At 42.3% G+C, this 18465-nt stretch overlaps 2 protein-coding genes across 5 annotated transcripts in view; both read left to right on the top strand.

The window, feature by feature from the left end:
- The window catches only part of LOC135497372 (leucine-rich repeat-containing protein 4-like), a 93926-nt gene extending 80671 nt beyond the window's left edge, over window positions 1-13255 (top strand). For all 4 annotated transcript variants that reach the window (XM_064787217.1, XM_064787216.1, XM_064787219.1 and 1 more), the window contains exon 3: window positions 9163-13255. In XM_064787217.1, coding sequence (XP_064643287.1) covers window positions 9258-10580 — 1323 coding nt within the window. In that variant the 5' untranslated portion in view covers window positions 9163-9257 and the 3' untranslated portion in view covers window positions 10581-13255. The remainder of the gene's footprint in view (window positions 1-9162) is intronic.
- Window positions 13256-13944: 689 nt separating this feature from the next.
- Window positions 13945-18201, top strand: LOC135496560 (uncharacterized). The gene is made up of 11 exons (XM_064785923.1): window positions 13945-13988; window positions 14256-14268; window positions 14552-14716; window positions 15368-15530; window positions 15789-15974; window positions 16066-16222; window positions 16511-16559; window positions 16775-17001; window positions 17164-17351; window positions 17623-17699; window positions 18076-18201. Exons 1-11 carry the CDS (start codon window positions 13945-13947, stop codon window positions 18199-18201), a joined length of 1395 nt encoding a protein of 464 aa, XP_064641993.1.
- Window positions 18202-18465: the final 264 nt, after the last annotated feature.

Genomic DNA, 18465 nt, shown 5'->3' with positions numbered 1-18465 from the left:
CAAACTGTAGATCGACGGAAAGACACGCAATTTCCTATTCTTGGTGTCATTAGTCTATTTCCACTGCTGTTTTTTTTCTCCCAATTTCGTTAGTGATGGATATTATTCTGTTGAAGTTCAGTAGTAGCGCAATTGACTGGGTTTGGGATAGTAGTTTTACGTATTTCATCATTTTATGTACATGTGGTATGGACGAACCGGATTTTCTCTTAATCCCAAATGATAAACTTATCGGCTTCATTTTCAAGATACATACATGTAGTTTGAAAGAAAGTAGCAACTTTCAGCTTTATTTTGATTAGGGTCTTTCGAAAGGATCTTTGGGTGCCAATCACGTTGACATTTATATGAAAGCAAAAGCAATTTGGTTATTCCTAAAATATCATCAGTGAATGGAAGACTTTGATCAAAATTAAATCCCCTAACATTGAGCTATAAATCCCCATGTCGATTCAAATGCGATCTCTGGGGCCGCAGCTGCGCTCTACCTGAGCTTTTACTTTTCAATCAGAGATACATTACGAGAGATGTGATTATATTCAGTCAACTTATATAACTAGATATCAACTGAAATGCCATTAAGATGCAATTAGGTAGAGTTTATACACGGCTGGTTGCACTTTTTGCGGTTTTCTCTTTCAATCGATTGGATTTCGATCCACTCTCTGCGATAGCTTGTTGCTAGGACTTCTGATTTGAATATAGATTGGGAAAGCTGTACAATTTGTCGCTAAGTTGTCGAGTGCGAGACAGGAGCAAATTAACATTCGTTTAAAGTGCTAGTTGGCATTTTAGTGAGATACTGGGGGTGCGCATCTTGTTGTGGTGTTTGATTTGTGCCAATCATGGCCTGGTAGTCGGCATCGAGGCCTGTCGCAATATCGTGATATCTATTTTTAAGGATTCAATTAGGCTTCCCCAATAATCTAGCACTGACTGATTCCATCAACATGGTTTATCCTCAGAAAAACTGTAAGGATTGCGAGAGCAAACGATCTTCAGAATCCATAGGAGAGGTTTTTTTGGCGTAATACCATCAGATCTGTCCGTCAGTGGTTAGTTTTTAGGCCTTTCGGTGAAGCTCTCATAGACGTTTCCTGCTGCAGATCTCACTTTGCCAACCAGTCTTGCCCGCGGCGAATTAATCTAGATTGCATGAGCGTCTTAACTTAATAAACCGCAACGCGTAATAGTTTTCGATGTAACCATCAGATTTATTCTTTAAACACGTTAAAAGGAAACGTGGATTTACTCGACGCAGCTCCGGTTAAGGGCAAGGATGAGGTTGAGAGTACACATGTAGCTATTGGCAGTGTCAATTCCATCATAAGCAGACAAAAAGGTCCGATATTGTTGCAAGTGTCCACGCACTAGGAATGTATCCAAGTCATGTTGGAATCTATCCCCGCGGTGAACACACTCTGACGATTTGATCAAAATTGCTTAGAGACTCGACGAATCTTGAAATACTATTTTGCGTGAGTGCCACGATAAACCCAAAGTGAATTTGAATAGAGCTCCCGGAAGCTAATATAACAGCTCTCTCCGCGTCGTAATGGGCGTATTTCGAAGTTTTTGATTTGAGTGTTGAATTTAAGTTAGTCCCGGAGGCGTTAACCCTACTTGGGTTGAAATGCTGGAACTTTCAGTGCACTCTAGGCCTTACGCAAGTTGAAGAGACTGTAACAAAATAACGCGTGCAATAGCTTAGGAATCACACCCTGAATTTGGGTGCAAGGCCCGACTCCTTACGGAGTGGGGACGAGGCCAATCGCCTCCAGATACTCAGTGAAGAATGCCAAGCGTCACTCCGACAATCCCTCAAACAAAGCGACATTTGACGTTCCTCGAAATGGTCCATCTTGTCCGCCCATGTTATCAGTCCCCAGCATCCCCGACCGGTAACCATCGTCTGCAACATCAGGTGGCTTATACCACAAATCCATCACAGCATTTCAACAGAAAATGACAATCTAAAGTCTAACCCATCCTGACCTGACTGTATATTTATCTACTCTTATTGTACATTACGTCTAGGCTGGAGTGTAGGTGGTGTGGAACTGGTATATCTAATGTACTTAATCTTCCACGGACAGCTCGAAGCATTGTTGATTTAGCAGAGCCTGTTACGGCCATCAGGCGCACAATGCGAACAATTACTTGGCAATGATCGGTTGGTGAGACCTGTTGCTTCCAGCAAGAAGTAATTGGAAGAGGCGCTTAAGCTGGTGACAAGTTGGAATGAGATGGGTTTGTGACTTCTGTTGAGTTGAGACCTAGGTGGTACCACTCACATGAGGACGAACAGGAGACACTTTGTTGAAACGTTTTGTCTAAAGAACAAAAATAAAGGGTATATGCTATCCCAAAAACGATAAATCGAAAGATTCTGGTTACACCAGAAAGGTTCATCAGCTCGAATAACTTTAATGACGTCAACAAAGTCGACGGACGAGTCATTCACTGATGAAGTCTCGCAGTAAACAGCCAAAAAATCTCAGTGATGAATATCTTCAAACTTTGCTCATGAAAGATATCCGCGTTTCAGTCAGATCCGTAGTGACGGGAATAACCTGTGACCGGTGACAAATTAAAAACCACTTTCCCTCCGTGTTTTCTCTCCGCTCGAATACATTGCGAAATGAATAACTAATCGAAACAAATACATTTGTGTTCTTGACAAATTGTTCTGAAATGCGAGAATACGGAAGTAAACGGAGACCACTTCCTGTCAACAGCAACTGCGCAGTTATGGTTGTCATGGCGACATTGCCCGGTGCATTGTTTTTTACCAAGGTAGTGCCACGTCTCCGTGTTTGCCTTGGTTCCACAATTTTCCAGGTGACCGGTTCACGATATATCAAGTGCCAACACCCTTGCGATTTATTGACCATTTTTCTCGATTGATTCCCCACTGAACACTGCACACCTGAATGCAACCACAAAAGTGAAAATAAGCTAAAATAAGTAATTGCCTGTTGCATTATGGCTTACTTCTTCTGACCTCGCTGCGGGAAACAGGAAACATTACTAAGAATCTTTCATTAGGCAGGTTTCACAACCCCTAAGAACGACCAACTGCAAACCACAAAGGTCTGTCGTGCAGTCTTTTCTTTACCTGAAAGTCTTTTCAAAATCTTCCTCTGGCATGTTGTTTGAGTAATCGGGGACATTTTCAGGAAAGAGCCGTCATTTGACTCCTGACCAAAGCACCAGCTCGCAGCCCCGCTCGCAGCAGAGGCGACGCCGGCAGCTGACAAAAACCACCGCATCCTAACATCCCTTGTGTTTGACGGAGCAATAATTAATTTTACAATGGGATCCATCAGAAATTTCTTTGAACTCTTTTTGCCGCCAAAGAAGTCTCTTCGTCGTGGTAAACCTCAGCCGAACGGCTTAGGTTAGCACCCTCGACATATGTGCCCGAAGTTTTAAAATTCCTTTCTCTATCAAACTTTTGATTAACCGGATATTAGTTGAAGGTAGGCTCCATTTCCGATAATCAGGGCCGTGCATAATTACTCCACTCCGAGGCAATGATCTATTTTACATGGCCGTAAACAAGATCTCAAAAATGATGCCATGATGCAATCAACGCCACCAGGAGGAAATAACGTAAGCTGGTGCTCTGGTCAGGAGTCAAATGACCTCAAATGCGAGCTGTTGGCTTGTAGTCAGATCCACTCAGCTGCGAGCCGGTGCTTTGGTCAGGAGTCAAATGACCTCAAGTGCGAGCTTTCGGCTTGTAGTCAGATTGACTCAGCTGCGAGCCGGTGCTTTGGTCAGGAGTCTAATGACCTCAATTGTGAGCTGTTGGCTTGTAGTCGGATCGATGCGGCTGCCAGTGTGAGCTGGTGCTTTGGTCAGGAGTCAAATTACACTGCAGCTGCGAGCTGTTGGATTGGTCAATGGCATCAGCTTGGTCCACAGTCAAATAATGAACTCCACTGCAAGACTTGGCCAACAGTCTCATGCGGGCGAGTGGCTTGGTGAGCCGCCTAATGACCTAAGCCTCCTGCTGCTAACTTGGCCAGCACAATATAAAGATGACCACATCTTCCTCCTTCTTAATAGACTTTCTCCACTCCTTCCGAACGTTGGCCACTGTCAACAGACACGAAAAAGCTGACTAGCTGTGCAGGTTATGCGAGTCCCCTGAGACATTACATGGCCTTTAACATCCCTATAGGTGATGGGGATAAACATTAGCGTCATTTTTTTCGCTATCATTATCTATATCGTCGGGGTAAATTGGTGACATAGTAAATCATTGTGCCACCAGGACAATGCGGTAAGATTGTCTGTGGATTTGTGTACATTTGGTTTAATAACATGACGGTCGGTATCATAATGTGTTTCAGTGACAATGCTATGCTGGAGCTTATGTCGCCAGCGGCGCTTCTAATTAGTAGCAGAGAAAAAAAGATAATTTGCAAGAAAATAATGACACGAATATTTCGCTGGAAAAAGGTACATTATCAAGCAGAAACACGTTAGATAGCAGTATGCCATTTATATCGTAGCTCACTGGTAGCCCTTTAGCGGGAGTAACACTCCACCATCATCAGTATAGACCTTACTTAAAGGGACTCACTCGTGCTACATGTAACTAGTTTGGCTTTCCACCGCCAGTGGTGACAGATTCTTCCAGGCTTTATATATAGTGCAGACTCTGGCTACATTTCATTATATACCTTAGATTACCGGGATGGCAAAGGTTTATACATCGGCCTAATTATTTGCTGTCGCCAACACTATATTGGTGTTGTCCCAACTAACTCAACATAATAAGTGTCCTTTAACCATAATAACCCAAATGGACTCTATATTATGAACGAGATTATGCCAAAATGTGGTCTTTGAATAAAATGATATGTAAGAGTTTGTCTAATAGCCATCTCTAAAGGATCATTCCATTTTTCGCCATAATGACAGTTTTAAAGTCGTGTCGCGCTAAAACCTAATAAACAGATTGATCACATCCCGGACTATTCTTATCTATGGCTTCCTTTCAGCCTAGAAATAAGCAGACGTTCATCCCTGCACGAAGCGTTTCACGCCTGCGTGACTCCTCTGCCTTTTCAGTGCTTTTCTTAAGAATACTGCTAATATCGGATATGAAAATTTAATGATTCCCCATTGTGCGTATGGGATAACATGAACTTAATAATCCTGATTATCAGGCACCTGATGAAAGTTTAATTATATCATGATTGGACAAGGACATGTATATTGCTTTGGCTCTGATCTGTAAATAACGTTTCAGGCTGTTAATCAGGGCTGAAATGAAGCTAGCACATGAACATTTCTCTGCCTCGAGGCTATACATTTGACGATCATGGAGTAGAGGCCTGGAATCGAACCTGGTAGTCACAGACTCTTCTGCAGTCGTTACCCTCGGCGCCACCAGTCAAACTGCTCGACGTGCTTCTTACTAGTAAGGGCAGGCAGTGCGGAAAGAACAAGTCTTCAATCCTTCCATTATAATTTCGATATTTTTACTTAAATCTCCGCTTCACACTACACCCAAGACAGACGTTTTATGGAAAAATTGGGATGCGCGATCGTCACAACACATCAGACGTGGAATCAGATTGCATCGCTCTTCTTTAAAAAGAGCTCCTCAAACCTTTGTCCCACTTGAGTATGAAAAAATTGAGCCAATTGACAATTTGTTTAATCCTATAATAGGATGATTAGACTTATTCGATGAAATCGCCAGGGGCACGGTTCTGTCTTTGAATTTCAATTACAGGTCTGTGCCATGAGCGATAGACCAATTCCCCGCCTTCTCAAAATCATTTGTTGGTATCTCAGATTCGGATTAACTTTTTCCCGAGGCAGACGACTTCGACAAGTGCCGTTTAATAATGGTTTATAAGCCGTTATGGTGAAATGGCGACCCCCAGCACTTGAATCCGGGCAAGGTCACTTTTGCTGGCTTCCCCCGAGGAACGATGAAGAATGAAGTTTCCTCAGTTGGCCTCCTGTTCAGGCTAAACTGGGTTATTGTCATCTTCTCCAGTTTTCAACAAAGTCACCGCCATACAGGCCCGTGGCCGTTCATCGTTTATCGTACACAGTGTGCGCGGTTTGTCAGTGCGATTCGTACGGTTGGATTTGTGCAGATAAGTGAGTAGAGCAGACGAACTTGCCTGTGCCCACACGGAACCCATGTCCCCGCAGGAGACAGCGCCTATGTGCCATGTTAGCTGTGCAACAACCCCCTCGCCCAGAACCTGATGATGAGTTTCCTTTATAACAGGATGATGACAACGAAACATACGACAGGGATTAGACTACAGCTGTAATAGAATCCGAACTACCGGATTAAACTCCGCGGATTCTTTGCCAACTAAATATCAGCAGCACCCTGTAATGGAGAAGCACGGGTTGTTTTGATGTAATATTAGAACTCTAAGTGGAGTCAAAAGGTTGTTTAGATTTTTAGAGTCGGGTTGAATTTTTTCCATTAGTTTCTTCCAAAAAGATTCGGCTTTCATAATATTTCATGTCATGTGTACTTTCCATCAACAAAGGAATGGCAAGTTTTGAGAAAAACCTTTGTAGCATTTGAATGGTATTGGATAACGTCATGTGTAAGCTAACATTTGAAAGAAGAATAAGTCTCTGCTTGTTTCCATCTCGCGATTTAAAGGCAGATTATACTGTAGTCAGGTGGGCCGGATTAAATTTCACAGATTAGCTGATAGGTGCACATTCCTAACTGATGTTATCCCTTTAACGTAATCATTTCCAGGCGAAAGAAGACCTAATAAGCCTGCCTACTATGTACATTTACACATTCATGCGTTTCTCATAAAAACTGATAATTCGCCGAAAGTAATGTAGCACAACATGTAACTTATCTTCAACTAAGTGATCATGATCAGAATTAGTCGCAATTTTAAAATTACATTTGATGTTTTTTACACCTCTACCATTTCGTATAGGTTTTATACATTCCATCAACAGGAAAAACGTAATCACAGTAAAAGGATTAATAACTTTATTTGAAAGTATGAGTCATGATTCGGCGTCAGAGATCCGCTCGGCGCTAAACTATTAAACGTAAAAAAACGTCCGCTGCAACAATTTGATGGATTAATACGACTTTCTATTGTTGTAGCAATGAACTTCGTGTTATTGATATGAATAATTCAAAAGATGAATCATGAAATTCACTTTTGAAATCGATTTGATTTAGTTTTCCATGGCGCCATCGGCGTTGCCAGTGAGAATCAGCGGCGAAATACAACCATGTTACCCGACTTTATACCCGGTGGGATGACGAAATGAGCAGGTCGGTCAGTCCAACCCGCCCTAGGATTGAGTTCTTCGCATTGGACAGTTCGGCCGGAAGTAAGCAGTTGACTTCCTGCGTACCGCTTGTTCACTACTTAATTTGCTTGCTGTGACAATCAAGAAAACTTCCACCTGCGCCGATGGCCATTAAAGTGAAAACATTGACACTTGTTCTCCTTTTATTTGTTTGTTGTATCTGATTACTTTTTTAACAGTACATTATTCCTAAATGTATCGATAAATCTCTTTTTATCCACCAGTGAGCCATTACCATTTATGCAACTTAGAGCACGCATGGCATGGGTAGGAAACGCAATGACGACGTGAATGTACTGCCGTTTGATCGTTTTGCATGCTGCTTCTAATCTATCGTGACTGCAGAAAGAATCCCGCTTGTGCAAGCGCTTAAAATAATAAGTTGCATTAATGTCGACGTGATTTTAAAATCAGCGCATAATGCGTGCAGCACGCAAAAGGCGGTCCGCTTTGAACGCAACACATGCAAAAATGATTTATCTCTTCTCCAACTTGAAGCATGCGGCGACAGAAAGAAACTGAATGAATTGCTGGTTTATCGTTTGCTTGCTACCAGTGTCATGATTGTAGTAAACCAACTGTGCTGGCGTGAGCTTGAAATATATCAAATACCCGCTGTGGCCGAACGTTATTTTACGGCGGCGGACTCTAAATGCTCTTAGTGGAATCGTACTTTTCTTTGAACCAATGAATGGAAAGCGGGATGAGTACCCTTTAATGGTTCACTGCGTTAGTGCGTGTGGCGTCGTGTTTCTTCGCGAAATATGCCAAGACGGTTCCGCTTTGGAGCAACAGATGGAAGCTGGTGTATGCGTATCGATCCGAATCCTGCCGCAGATTAAAAAAGAATGGAAGGAGTGTTTCATTAGTGGCAGCATTCACTGATTCTTTCATTGCGCTGTGTTATCATATGAAATTGCTTTACAAACTTGCCGATTAGAAGGTGGAGAGCATTGGACTGTGAAGGAAGCATATTGAATGGAATGCTCGGTTATCAAATGACGTGCCAGCAAAGCTACTATAAGATTATATTAGGAAGACAAGACAGTTTTTACGATATTGGGTTCTAGTCGTAAATTTTCTCGTTCTGTTGAAAGCGATTTCGCCTACAAAAAATTTGGGAACGGGATGGGAAACTGATTAGTCGTCCTTACATGTTTTCAGCGGTTTTATGTTTTAAGCAACACGGTATTCCAATCCAAGTCTCGGCGTCTTTCAGAGTCTCATTACAATAACATGAACTTCATTTCGTTGCAACATCGTTCCACAAACTTAGAGTGTAATCGAGCAACTTCCGTATACAGTGAAGATGTTCAGGAAACATCGATGTCTAAACAACGTAAATGAACAGCAAAGAAAATGTGTTTAATTATTAGTCTGTTGAAGTTCTTGTGATGTACTGTTATACACATTGGTGAGGTCACTTGATGTTTTTACTGCTAAGGGCCTATTACTTTTTTTATAGCGTACGGTCCTTGGTCAAATCTATATCTTGCTAATTGGAGTGTCAGTTCTTCTGCACACACTCCGGCGGCATTTTGTCGTTTTTCTCATCGCATTTCTTACAGATCAGAAGTATCACGTAGATGGTAATGCCAAGATATTGAAATCAAGTAACAACGGCCGTCACGAAACCCTTTTTCATCATCTTCATATTACAGCTGTGTCCTGGATTATTCTGCCATATTGTTCCGATAATCTACCACGTGCTTGTGTATGATCATAAGAAACTAACCAGCCTAGATATTGAGATGAGATATTGTTACACCTTTCTAATGTAAACCCCTATACTAAGACAATTTCCATTTCTTCTACTTCCAGGTCTCAATAATAAGACTGACCAACCCAAACGGAGCATTGCAGCGCCGAAACGGGACCGGAAGTAAATGTAGGACCTATGGAAAACGCATGCGCCAATGATGTCGTCAGCGAACTGGTGCATGGTCCTATTCACGTGGGCCCTGATCGGGGCAGCGCAGGCGTACAGGCGATGCCATCCAAAGGTGCCCTGCAGGTGTTTGAATTCGCGGCATTTTGACCCGGAAGCAGAAGACGCCATGATTATAGATTGTTCGAGGAGAGGACTTTTGACTATTCCCATATTCCCCAGCCTGGTGAATGTAAAAATTCAACGAATCGTTCTCACGGGAAACCGCATCCATGAGGTCTTGGGCCGGCAATTCGTTGGTCTGAACGTCTCCGAAATCTACTTAGATAACAACCCGATTACTAAAATTGAAGTGGATGCTTTTCAAGGTGTTGAAGGTTTGAAAACGCTGGTCTTCACCGGTTGTAACATGACCCGTATTCCGCGTGTTTTTGAGTACACCCCGGATCTAATAGACCTGTCTCTCGCACGCAATCACATCAGAAACATAACGCCGGGTTTCTTCAAACACCTGACGAAATTACACTTTTTAGACTTGAGTCGAAATCCTTTGGCGTTTGCTGAAGACATGTTTCGTGGTTTGGAAGAAAGTCTGAAAGATTTAAAGCTGAACGGCGTCGGTTTAACGGAGATTCCCACAGCGGCGCTCGCCAAGCTTCGGCGTTTGGATAACTTGGAACTCCAGGACAATGGATTTAAGGGTCTTTACAATCACACCTTCGTTGGGCTTCCGAGAAATAGGTTTACTCATTACATTTTTGATAACAATAACATCCGTTACATCGCCCCAGACGCTTTCCACGGACACCCTATGCCAATATATTTAGACTTACACGAAAACCGGATCAAGAAGGTAGACTTTATAAAAGACCCATGCTTTTTTCAAGCATCTATTATCCATCTTCACGGAAATCCCATCCACTGTGACTGCAGTCTTTACAATCTTACCAAACATAGACAATTGATGTTACATGGTGATTGCATGACGCCAAGAAAATGGCGGCGACTTCCGCTCATGGAGGAACCGGAGGTACATACTTCCCATGATTCCGTGCACACGTTTACTACAGTTGCGTCCGAGACGTGTGGTGACGATGAACCGTACAAAAAATACGATTGCCCATGCAAGGAGTCGGGTAACCACGTGCACGTACACGATCATGGTGACGAAGATTTTGAATCGCACGACCCTCACCATGGACACGAAATGTCATGCGCAACATACGACATCGCCTTACCCTCGTTAGAAAGATCAGGATCGGGTTCAAGGCTCTCATTCTCTGGAATGACCTTGTTGGTCGCTTTAGTTGTTTATACGCAAGTTGCTTTGGTAGCTGGTGTTCAGTCTTGAAATGAACTTTCAGTTAGTTCGCCCTTAGGTTCCTAGACGAAAAGGAATTCTACACTCGCCACTTTCTCGAGCAGAAATGTAGGACTGCCAATCAGGTATCGACACATCAGAAGACGCTCTCATGCCCAGTTCAGCGCAGACAGCATGGCCAGGGATTCTGATATGCCACCACCTTATCGGAAGTCTTTAATTGCCACCTGAGTGAAGTGGCGAATGGTATCAACATTCAGTCATGATGAGTGCAGGTTTGGCGAATACATTGCGCCGTCGTGCGAAATCGCAAATTATTGCGACTATTTTCTCGAAAATCTGTTTAAAAACCGATGGGGAACTTTAAGGATTTTTACGTGTTGCTTCCCTTCTGCTCTGGACACAAAAGATTGTAAATATTGTATATAGCGATTTTCGACTATTCATGCGTCGACTGATTTTGGGGCCTGAGGGTACGGTCATACTCCAGCAAAGGTGGGTGATGGCGGCCCTTGGTATAGTGGAGCCTCGGCAAGAAATCGTTCACCGTCAATTTCGTCAGTATTTTAATGCTAGCCTCCGACGCAGGGTATTGATGGATCATGTGTAGATTAAATAATCAAATAAGAAAAGTATGTGGAAGTGATGATAAAAAGACAGTAATTTTGGCTATGAGGATTTGATACATGACTACATGACATCTTAATTTCTGCTCTTTACAGCTTTTTCAAAGAATAATGATAAATTGTATATATTTCGTGTGCGAGCACCAATGGGTTTATTGGGTGCGGCTTGTACTTATTTGTAATAAAATGTTTCAGGTTAAATCAATGGTGCCACAGATACTTTTTATATCGCGATGTGGATTCAATGGTGTGTATTGTTGTTAATTTGTACTTAATGGTTGCAACATGGTGATGAACTTACCAAGCCAAACAAGAAATCACCCTCAAAAGAACCGTAAAGATGGCAACTCTCTCATTACGTATATTCATATCGACTCCTGAAGAACTTTTCGTAGGTTCCCCCCCTCCCCCGACTTCTTTATAATTGTTCTTTGGAGAGTGATTAAGGCTACCTATATAAGTCACTATGTTTCCAAACCTCTTTTTTGTTTACTGGCAAATGGTGCGCGTGTATATACCCGGCAGAGCAGAGGAGAGAGATTGGGTGATATGAATAAAGACTAGCAAATGCTTTTATCTAAAACTCCATGTACATTTACACTAGGCCTTTCTGTACAAAATTGAAGTAAAACCATTTGCTAGTCTTTATTCATATCACTCAATATGTTGACAAAATGGCCACTTTATATATTAAGGCGTGAAATTAAAAAATAATTCAACTGAAAAAAGAAATTACACAAGACTGGTGTGTAGAAGGTGTATTGAATATACCGTACAACCTCTCTACTGCGGACACCCATGGGACTGTGCATTGGTGTCCGTAATAGGGAGGTGTCCTTAATAGGGAGGTTATGTCATTATTGTCCATTACATGTACTCTACGAAGAATGAATTGTCTTGTGCTTGTTAAAAGCACGAAGAAAGTATCTATTCATTCTTGATAAAAATATAAGTCATAAACTTTGATCATGTTATTTGTGAAGTCTGCGATCATCTTCTGATCCAGTGTAAATTGTATATAGCATTTCCGTTTTAGTAATGCATATCTGAGAGCTGAATGTGTTTAAAATAAGTGACATATCGAATGCAGTGACGCATTTCCCTATAATCTGTGTCTAAAATGGGAATGAAGAACCAGCTAATAGAAGCAATGTTACATGGCTCAGGTTGAGGAAGCCCTTCTTCTTTTCGATCCAGTGATGCGCTTTGCCGCTCCCGCCGATATCATAGGGACTGCTGGAATGACTTTAAGCAAGGCCTAGCATAGCTGCGATACAATGTCAATATATACCTATATGTGTCCGCAGTGTGCGCCTTCTCTAGAAACCATTTGTCTCAACAAATGATATTGAGCCATGTTGATAAATATCACAACTGAAGAAAAACGTTCGAATGGTTATTGCTTGTATCCGATCCGTTGCAAGCTCGGAGCATTGTTATATTTCTCAGTGACCATGCGTGCAGTTTCTGCCAGATAATGCAAAATAAACACGGAGTTGATGCATTTCCATGAGAAATGGTAAATTGAATTCGCAGGGCTTGATGGAGACTGATGGTGCGAGTGGTTAAAAAGAATGGTGAAGTGGTGGTGCGCAAAACGGACTGGTTCCATTTGCGCTGCTTTGAGTACGATTTTTTAACATGTTCAGTGAGCGAGGGGTGTCCATTTTTTCGAGAAGGATTGTTGCATTGAAGACCGACCCTTTCCATTGGTTTATCAGAGAAAGAGAATTGCGTCGAGATGGACGACTCGTCCGTCATTTTGCGCACTTTGATCATGAAGTCGGTCCATCTATACTCCTTTTTGATGCATGGCCACATGGCCTCCATTAGGTTTCTCCAAAAAGCTCCAGCATGGTCAATATGGAACAACAGAAATCCATTTTGAGTTGCAGAAAGTAGTGTTTCTCGCCGGCGCCTTCAGCAAATTGTTGATCTCTCTGGCTAAAAACCCTCGCTGTCGACAGTGTTGGAATAGATTTTCAATGCGGTAGGACTCACGGCCACTGGTCAAATAAAAGTTGCGAAGTGCTCGTGAGTGGTTCGTTGACATTGGTCCATTTGGGTGGGTTTCGGGTGTGGGGGGGGGGGGGCGGGTTTCGGGTGTGTGTGTGGGGGGGGGGGGGGGGGGGGGCTGTCCGCCTCACTGGTGAAATGCGCAGATGAGTAGATCTGCACTGGGGCTGTCTTATAAAGATCGATGTATATCTGTCTGTGTAATTGCAATTTTATGTACCATTCGATTTTGTAGCATTGTACAGCAATAAATTCATACGTGTATATTGTAAACATGGTGTCCTTACTTCATTCATCCATAATCATGGTAATCATAAGTCCCTGTGTTACTGGCATGAAACCCGTATGGAAGCATACCAGGACATTGTCACAACCACTCACTTGCATGCCTGGAGACATTCATGATCAGGGCCCCGTCGAGCGCAAATTCTGATCACACTGTGCACCAAGACTCGGCAATCAACCGAGCTTAAGCTCAGTAACGTGTGCGAGGGGAGGAGGATACGACTGACCCTGGATTATCGAGGATGCGTTAATACGTGACGAGAAGTCCTGTTACCAGCGCCATCTGTCCTCCGTTCTCTGAACTGATACCAATCGGCGTCTTTGTCTTCGGGAGGGCAGCCCGGTCAATACGGAAGTGGTCTTCAAAGGTTTATAAAAAGTCGAAAAGAATCTTCTGCTTTTTGAAGCTCAATGAATTTCCTCTCACTTAATGATCTATTTCGCGAATTTACGATCATTAGTTAAGAATGGCAGGTCACCAAGATCTACTTTTGAACATGTACAAAGGTTTGTAAGCAAAAAAACCCGACGTTAACAACGATCTAACACGAAATGACGTGATTCTCCGACAATGAAAGTGCACAGCGACATGTACGCCACGTGCTGCATACTTTGTCACGTGGGATGGGCGTGGCCGGCTGGTCGCCAAGGCGAATCCCTCAGGTTTTTAGTTTCATATGTCTCTGAAGGAGTCCTGTATCCTCCTATATTTGTTTCGGTCTATTTGATAATTGATCTTGATTCATTTTATCTAATCCTTGATTCTTTTTATCAACAGATGCAGTGTTTTGGTAAGTATTTCAATGAAGAGAGGATATCTTTTTTACGTATTGGCCTCGAATCATATGCACACCCGCCAGCTACAGTGGAGTTCTCCTCCCACAGACACACCAATGCACAAGACTGAGAGAAAAGGTTCATTTTTAAAACAATTCACAGTGTCCGAAATGTGAGAATATCTTACCTGGATATAGCTGGAAGATGTCAGATCTGTTGTTGTCAGCTTCTAGAGCTTTCCCAACCTTCATTTCATGGACTGAAAGGACTCTGCTTTACAACAATTTGCCAACATAGACCTTATTTATCTTTCACGTTCCATCACTCTCCAGTCTCTCCAAGGCAGCAGAAGAAAGTGAGAAGACGACCAATGTTGATATCAGATCAATGATGGTGAACAGCGCCCTCTGCCAGGAACTTGTGAACAGGATGGAACTTGAGGAAACTGATGATACCATTCTTGTAAGTTGGATGATTCTGATGTGCAACATGTCCAACTGTTTCAGGGGATGGTCTTTTTCAGGATAAACAGAGGATTCGGATGATAGCTGGTCAGGGATCCGGATGCGCCTTTGAATTGAATGAATAGAGTTTTTGTGATGCCAAGCAATACCACTTCTAGTCACCCGCTAACAAAGCCAGTGTAACATGAATGAACCTCCCCAATGAGATCGAGTCCTATTGTACCAGGATGGATAGCAGCCATTGACCATTGATTTTGTCTTTGCATTTACGCTAGGGCAGCTGTGTGGACAGGTTCTCAAGGGGACATACACCGGACTGTAACATCACCTGCATACCTAAATGATAATCTGTAAAAAGTGTAATTAGCTGAGGTTGATAATCTGTAAGCAGCTGTGGATGATAACCTGTAACCATTCTGTGGTTGATGAACGGTATTGCCATCTACCATTTGCAAGAGGAACTAATGAGAGATAACGCCATGAAGGGTGTGGTTAGAATCATTGCCTGCAAACAATTTTCAAATGGTCTGAATTTCTATCCCAAGCTAAGAGGGTTGGCGTCACCCTCTACTCAGCTCTTCGTAATTGGAGTAATGCAGCTTCATGTATGAGAAATTTTGCTCTAAATGATTCTTCTTCTTTTTTTGAGGCTGCCCTTGATCAGCTCAAGGTGACTCTCCAACATCATCAACAAGTCCTAGGAGCAAAGATCTCACAACTGGATGGTGCTGGTGATGCAAAACCAGCTGCTTTCCTGCTACCACAGTCACAGAATGCCACTGCAGCTGCAACCCCTGGACCTGGAATTTCTGGTCTGTTGGAGGATACAGCAAAACCTCTTTTTTTCGGGCAACCTTGGGAACTGAGACTTGGTGTCCTTTAAGCTTACAGACACCAAATTGAATGAAAATTACCAGTTTGGGGCCAAACTCATTGTCCTCAATAAAGAAGGTGTCAGCTGAGAGTCTACTACAAAAATTGACTTACTAAGTGGTGGCTTGGGGGAAGGGGTTAGTATGTTTGAAAATTACTGTCACAATTTTCTTGATTTCATCATGTTATTCTTCCAGATACTGATGAATCTGGTTCATCTCAGAGCAGCAACACGGTGAAGGACAAACGCCGCAGCGCAGTTGAAGCGACCATCATAAAAAAGGGCGGAGTACGGTTTGAATCCGTAGCCGGTCTACGGGAGGCCAAACAGACGCTCAAAGAAGCAGTCATAATCCCTTTGCAGTTTCCTCATCTTTTCACAGGTAAAGACACCAACATGAAAATCTAGTTTCATCTATTAATTTGAACATAGTCAATTGGACACCGTGTTCAATGAATGAGTTGTATTTTCAGGGGGTAGAAAACCATGGAAGCGAATCCTGTTGTACGGCCCACCGGGAACTGGGAAGTCATTTCTAGCCAGGGCTGTGTCATCGGAGATCGTCAACTCCACCTTTTACTGTGTGTCAAGCTCAGATTTAGTCTCAAGTTGGGTTGGAGAGAGTGAGAAGTAAGTATGCCGTGTTATAATTCGTTTTTTTCAAAATCAGAAAGACCAATGGAGCATCATAGCGTATTGTTAACAGGGCTGGCTACCACGCAATAGGGCCAGGTTTGATCCGGGGAGAACCCATGATTGTTAAATCTGGATGTACTGGTTTAACAGAGAATGCTGCAATACAAAAGTAGGTTAATTTGGTTTCCTTTGTCAGGTGATGACCAAGGGTGATGATTGATAGCTGGTACGAATGATATAAATTTGTCAAAGACATTTGTTAAATATAATCTTTCTTTGCAGATTGATCAAAGAACTGTTTTATCATGCCACACATCAGGATGGTCGATCCGTAAGTATTGTTTTACCACAGACTGAAAATGTACAGAACTTGCTGTGAACTATTTATCATTGTCATTAACGTCAGGCTATATATCATCACAACAACTTGCATATTATCACGATAGGGGTTCAATGAGTTGAATTCATAATCATTTAGCCAAAGAGACAATACAACAACTTGCCACTTTTCCGAAAACATACGAAAATCAACTTGGTACACTTCAGGTGATCTTCATCGATGAAATCGATAGTATTTGCCGTAAGAGGAGCTCACGGGAAGAAGAGTACACCCGACGCATTAAGACCGAGCTACTCAGACAGATGGAGGGGGCGGACAATCAGAAACTCACCGAGAAAATCTTCGTGCTGTGTGCCACCAATTGTCCATGGGAGCTGGACTCGGCTTTCTTAAGGAGGTTTCAGAAGAGGATTTATATACCTTTGCCTGACGAGTAAGTTAATGATTTTTTTTGGTAATTGGCTGGCCGGCCCAACATCACGACACCACATTCCTCCGTAAATGGTCTGTGTGCCCGATGGGATGGTACGCTCCTCCTTTAGTGGTCTGTGTTCCCCAATACATCTTTGCAAATACAAATATTACACTATTTCAGTGTTGCAAGAATTAAAATCATGAAGATCCATACCAAGGAAAACAATCTTCACCTTACCAGTGAAGAGTGGAGACTCCTGGCCGATATGACCAAGGGCTTCAGTGGGAGTGATATCGCTGCTGCGACCAATGGTGCCCTCTTTGAACCAATAAGAGATTTGCAGAAAGCTAGATACTGGAAAGAAATTGGTGAGATGTGTGGCAAGCAATCATTTAATATATATTGCCAATGAATGGTTTTCACTGCTGTTACTATGGCGTCAATTATAGCTTACTTAGTACATTAAAGGACCAATGGCATTATTAAGGGCATTAATACAGAGGCGTCGGGTACTCCTGCAGTCACCTTTCACTCAACAGTAATAGTTCCCATCATCAAATTACACGTAAAATTGAAAGATCTGTCAAAAGTTCTTTGGCTTTGTCTGCAATATGTCACAGATTTCTCGGCCTTTTACAGATGAAAAGTATGTGCCGTGTAACAAGGGTGAAGTAGGAAGGATTGAGGCCAGCATGGTAGATCTTCCTCCTCTTAAGGTTAGTTGATGTTGTGTAGGACACGTAGTAGTTGGTGTTTTGTTATTAATGATCAGACCATCCATGAACATTGAGATGCATCACAGTCTAAATGTTTGCTACGGAATAATAGCAAATGGTGTGGGGTTTTGACAGTTTTAGAATCTGTCCATCATCAAAAAACCGTCTGTGTACAGATAAGGGCATTGAGAAGCCATTGGTATCCTAAACTTCCCAGTGCTTTCTTCAGTAAGTTGAGGCATGCAGGCACTGTGAAAGACTTCATATTGCTGGCGAGACAAAATATACTAACCCAGGTAAGCATCTTTGCCGACAAAAGAACTATTGGCCTATAGTCTGACTGTATTCAATCTGCCAGCTTATTTTATATCTTCAGGTTCAGCCAAGAGGTATAAATGCTGATGATTTTAAAAGATCATTTACGAGCTATGGCACAACTGTCACCAAAGAGGAACTCAAGAGATTCGAAGAATTTACGGAGAATTATGGAATATCTGGCTGAATTATCTAGATTACAAGATACAAGATCATGAGATTCAATACACAGATAATTGATTTGACAAAACTGGATGACGCAGATATTTTTGCCAATCATAGTTGTTGTCATCAGTCATAGTGTTAAATGTGAAAATTATGTGAAATATTAAGTTAGTTATACAAGTCAAAAGTCTTTATTGTTTTTTGGCTTCTATTGCGAAAAATCGCTGGACATTGAAATGACTGAATAATTTGGTTGACGTAATGTCATAATTTGACTGACGTCTCA

Source organism: Lineus longissimus, chromosome 12, assembly GCF_910592395.1.
Source record: "Lineus longissimus chromosome 12, tnLinLong1.2, whole genome shotgun sequence".
In the NCBI taxonomy this organism is placed as follows: Eukaryota; Metazoa; Nemertea; class Pilidiophora; order Heteronemertea; family Lineidae; genus Lineus; species Lineus longissimus.
This window is presented reverse-complemented; position numbering and strand designations above follow the sequence as displayed.

What these genes read in the sequence shown, in the direction of transcription:
- LOC135496560 (XM_064785923.1), top strand. Translation starts at nt 13,945, where the DNA reads ATGGCAGGTCACCAAGATCTACTTTTGAACATGTACAAAGGTTT. An exon ending in CCCTGGACCTGGAATTTCTG is followed by an intron (nt 15,531 to 15,788) that starts GTCTGTTGGAGG and finishes TTATTCTTCCAG; the next exon opens with ATACTGATGAATCTGGTTCA. An exon ending in TATATACCTTTGCCTGACGA is followed by an intron (nt 17,002 to 17,163) that starts GTAAGTTAATGA and finishes ACACTATTTCAG; the next exon opens with TGTTGCAAGAATTAAAATCA.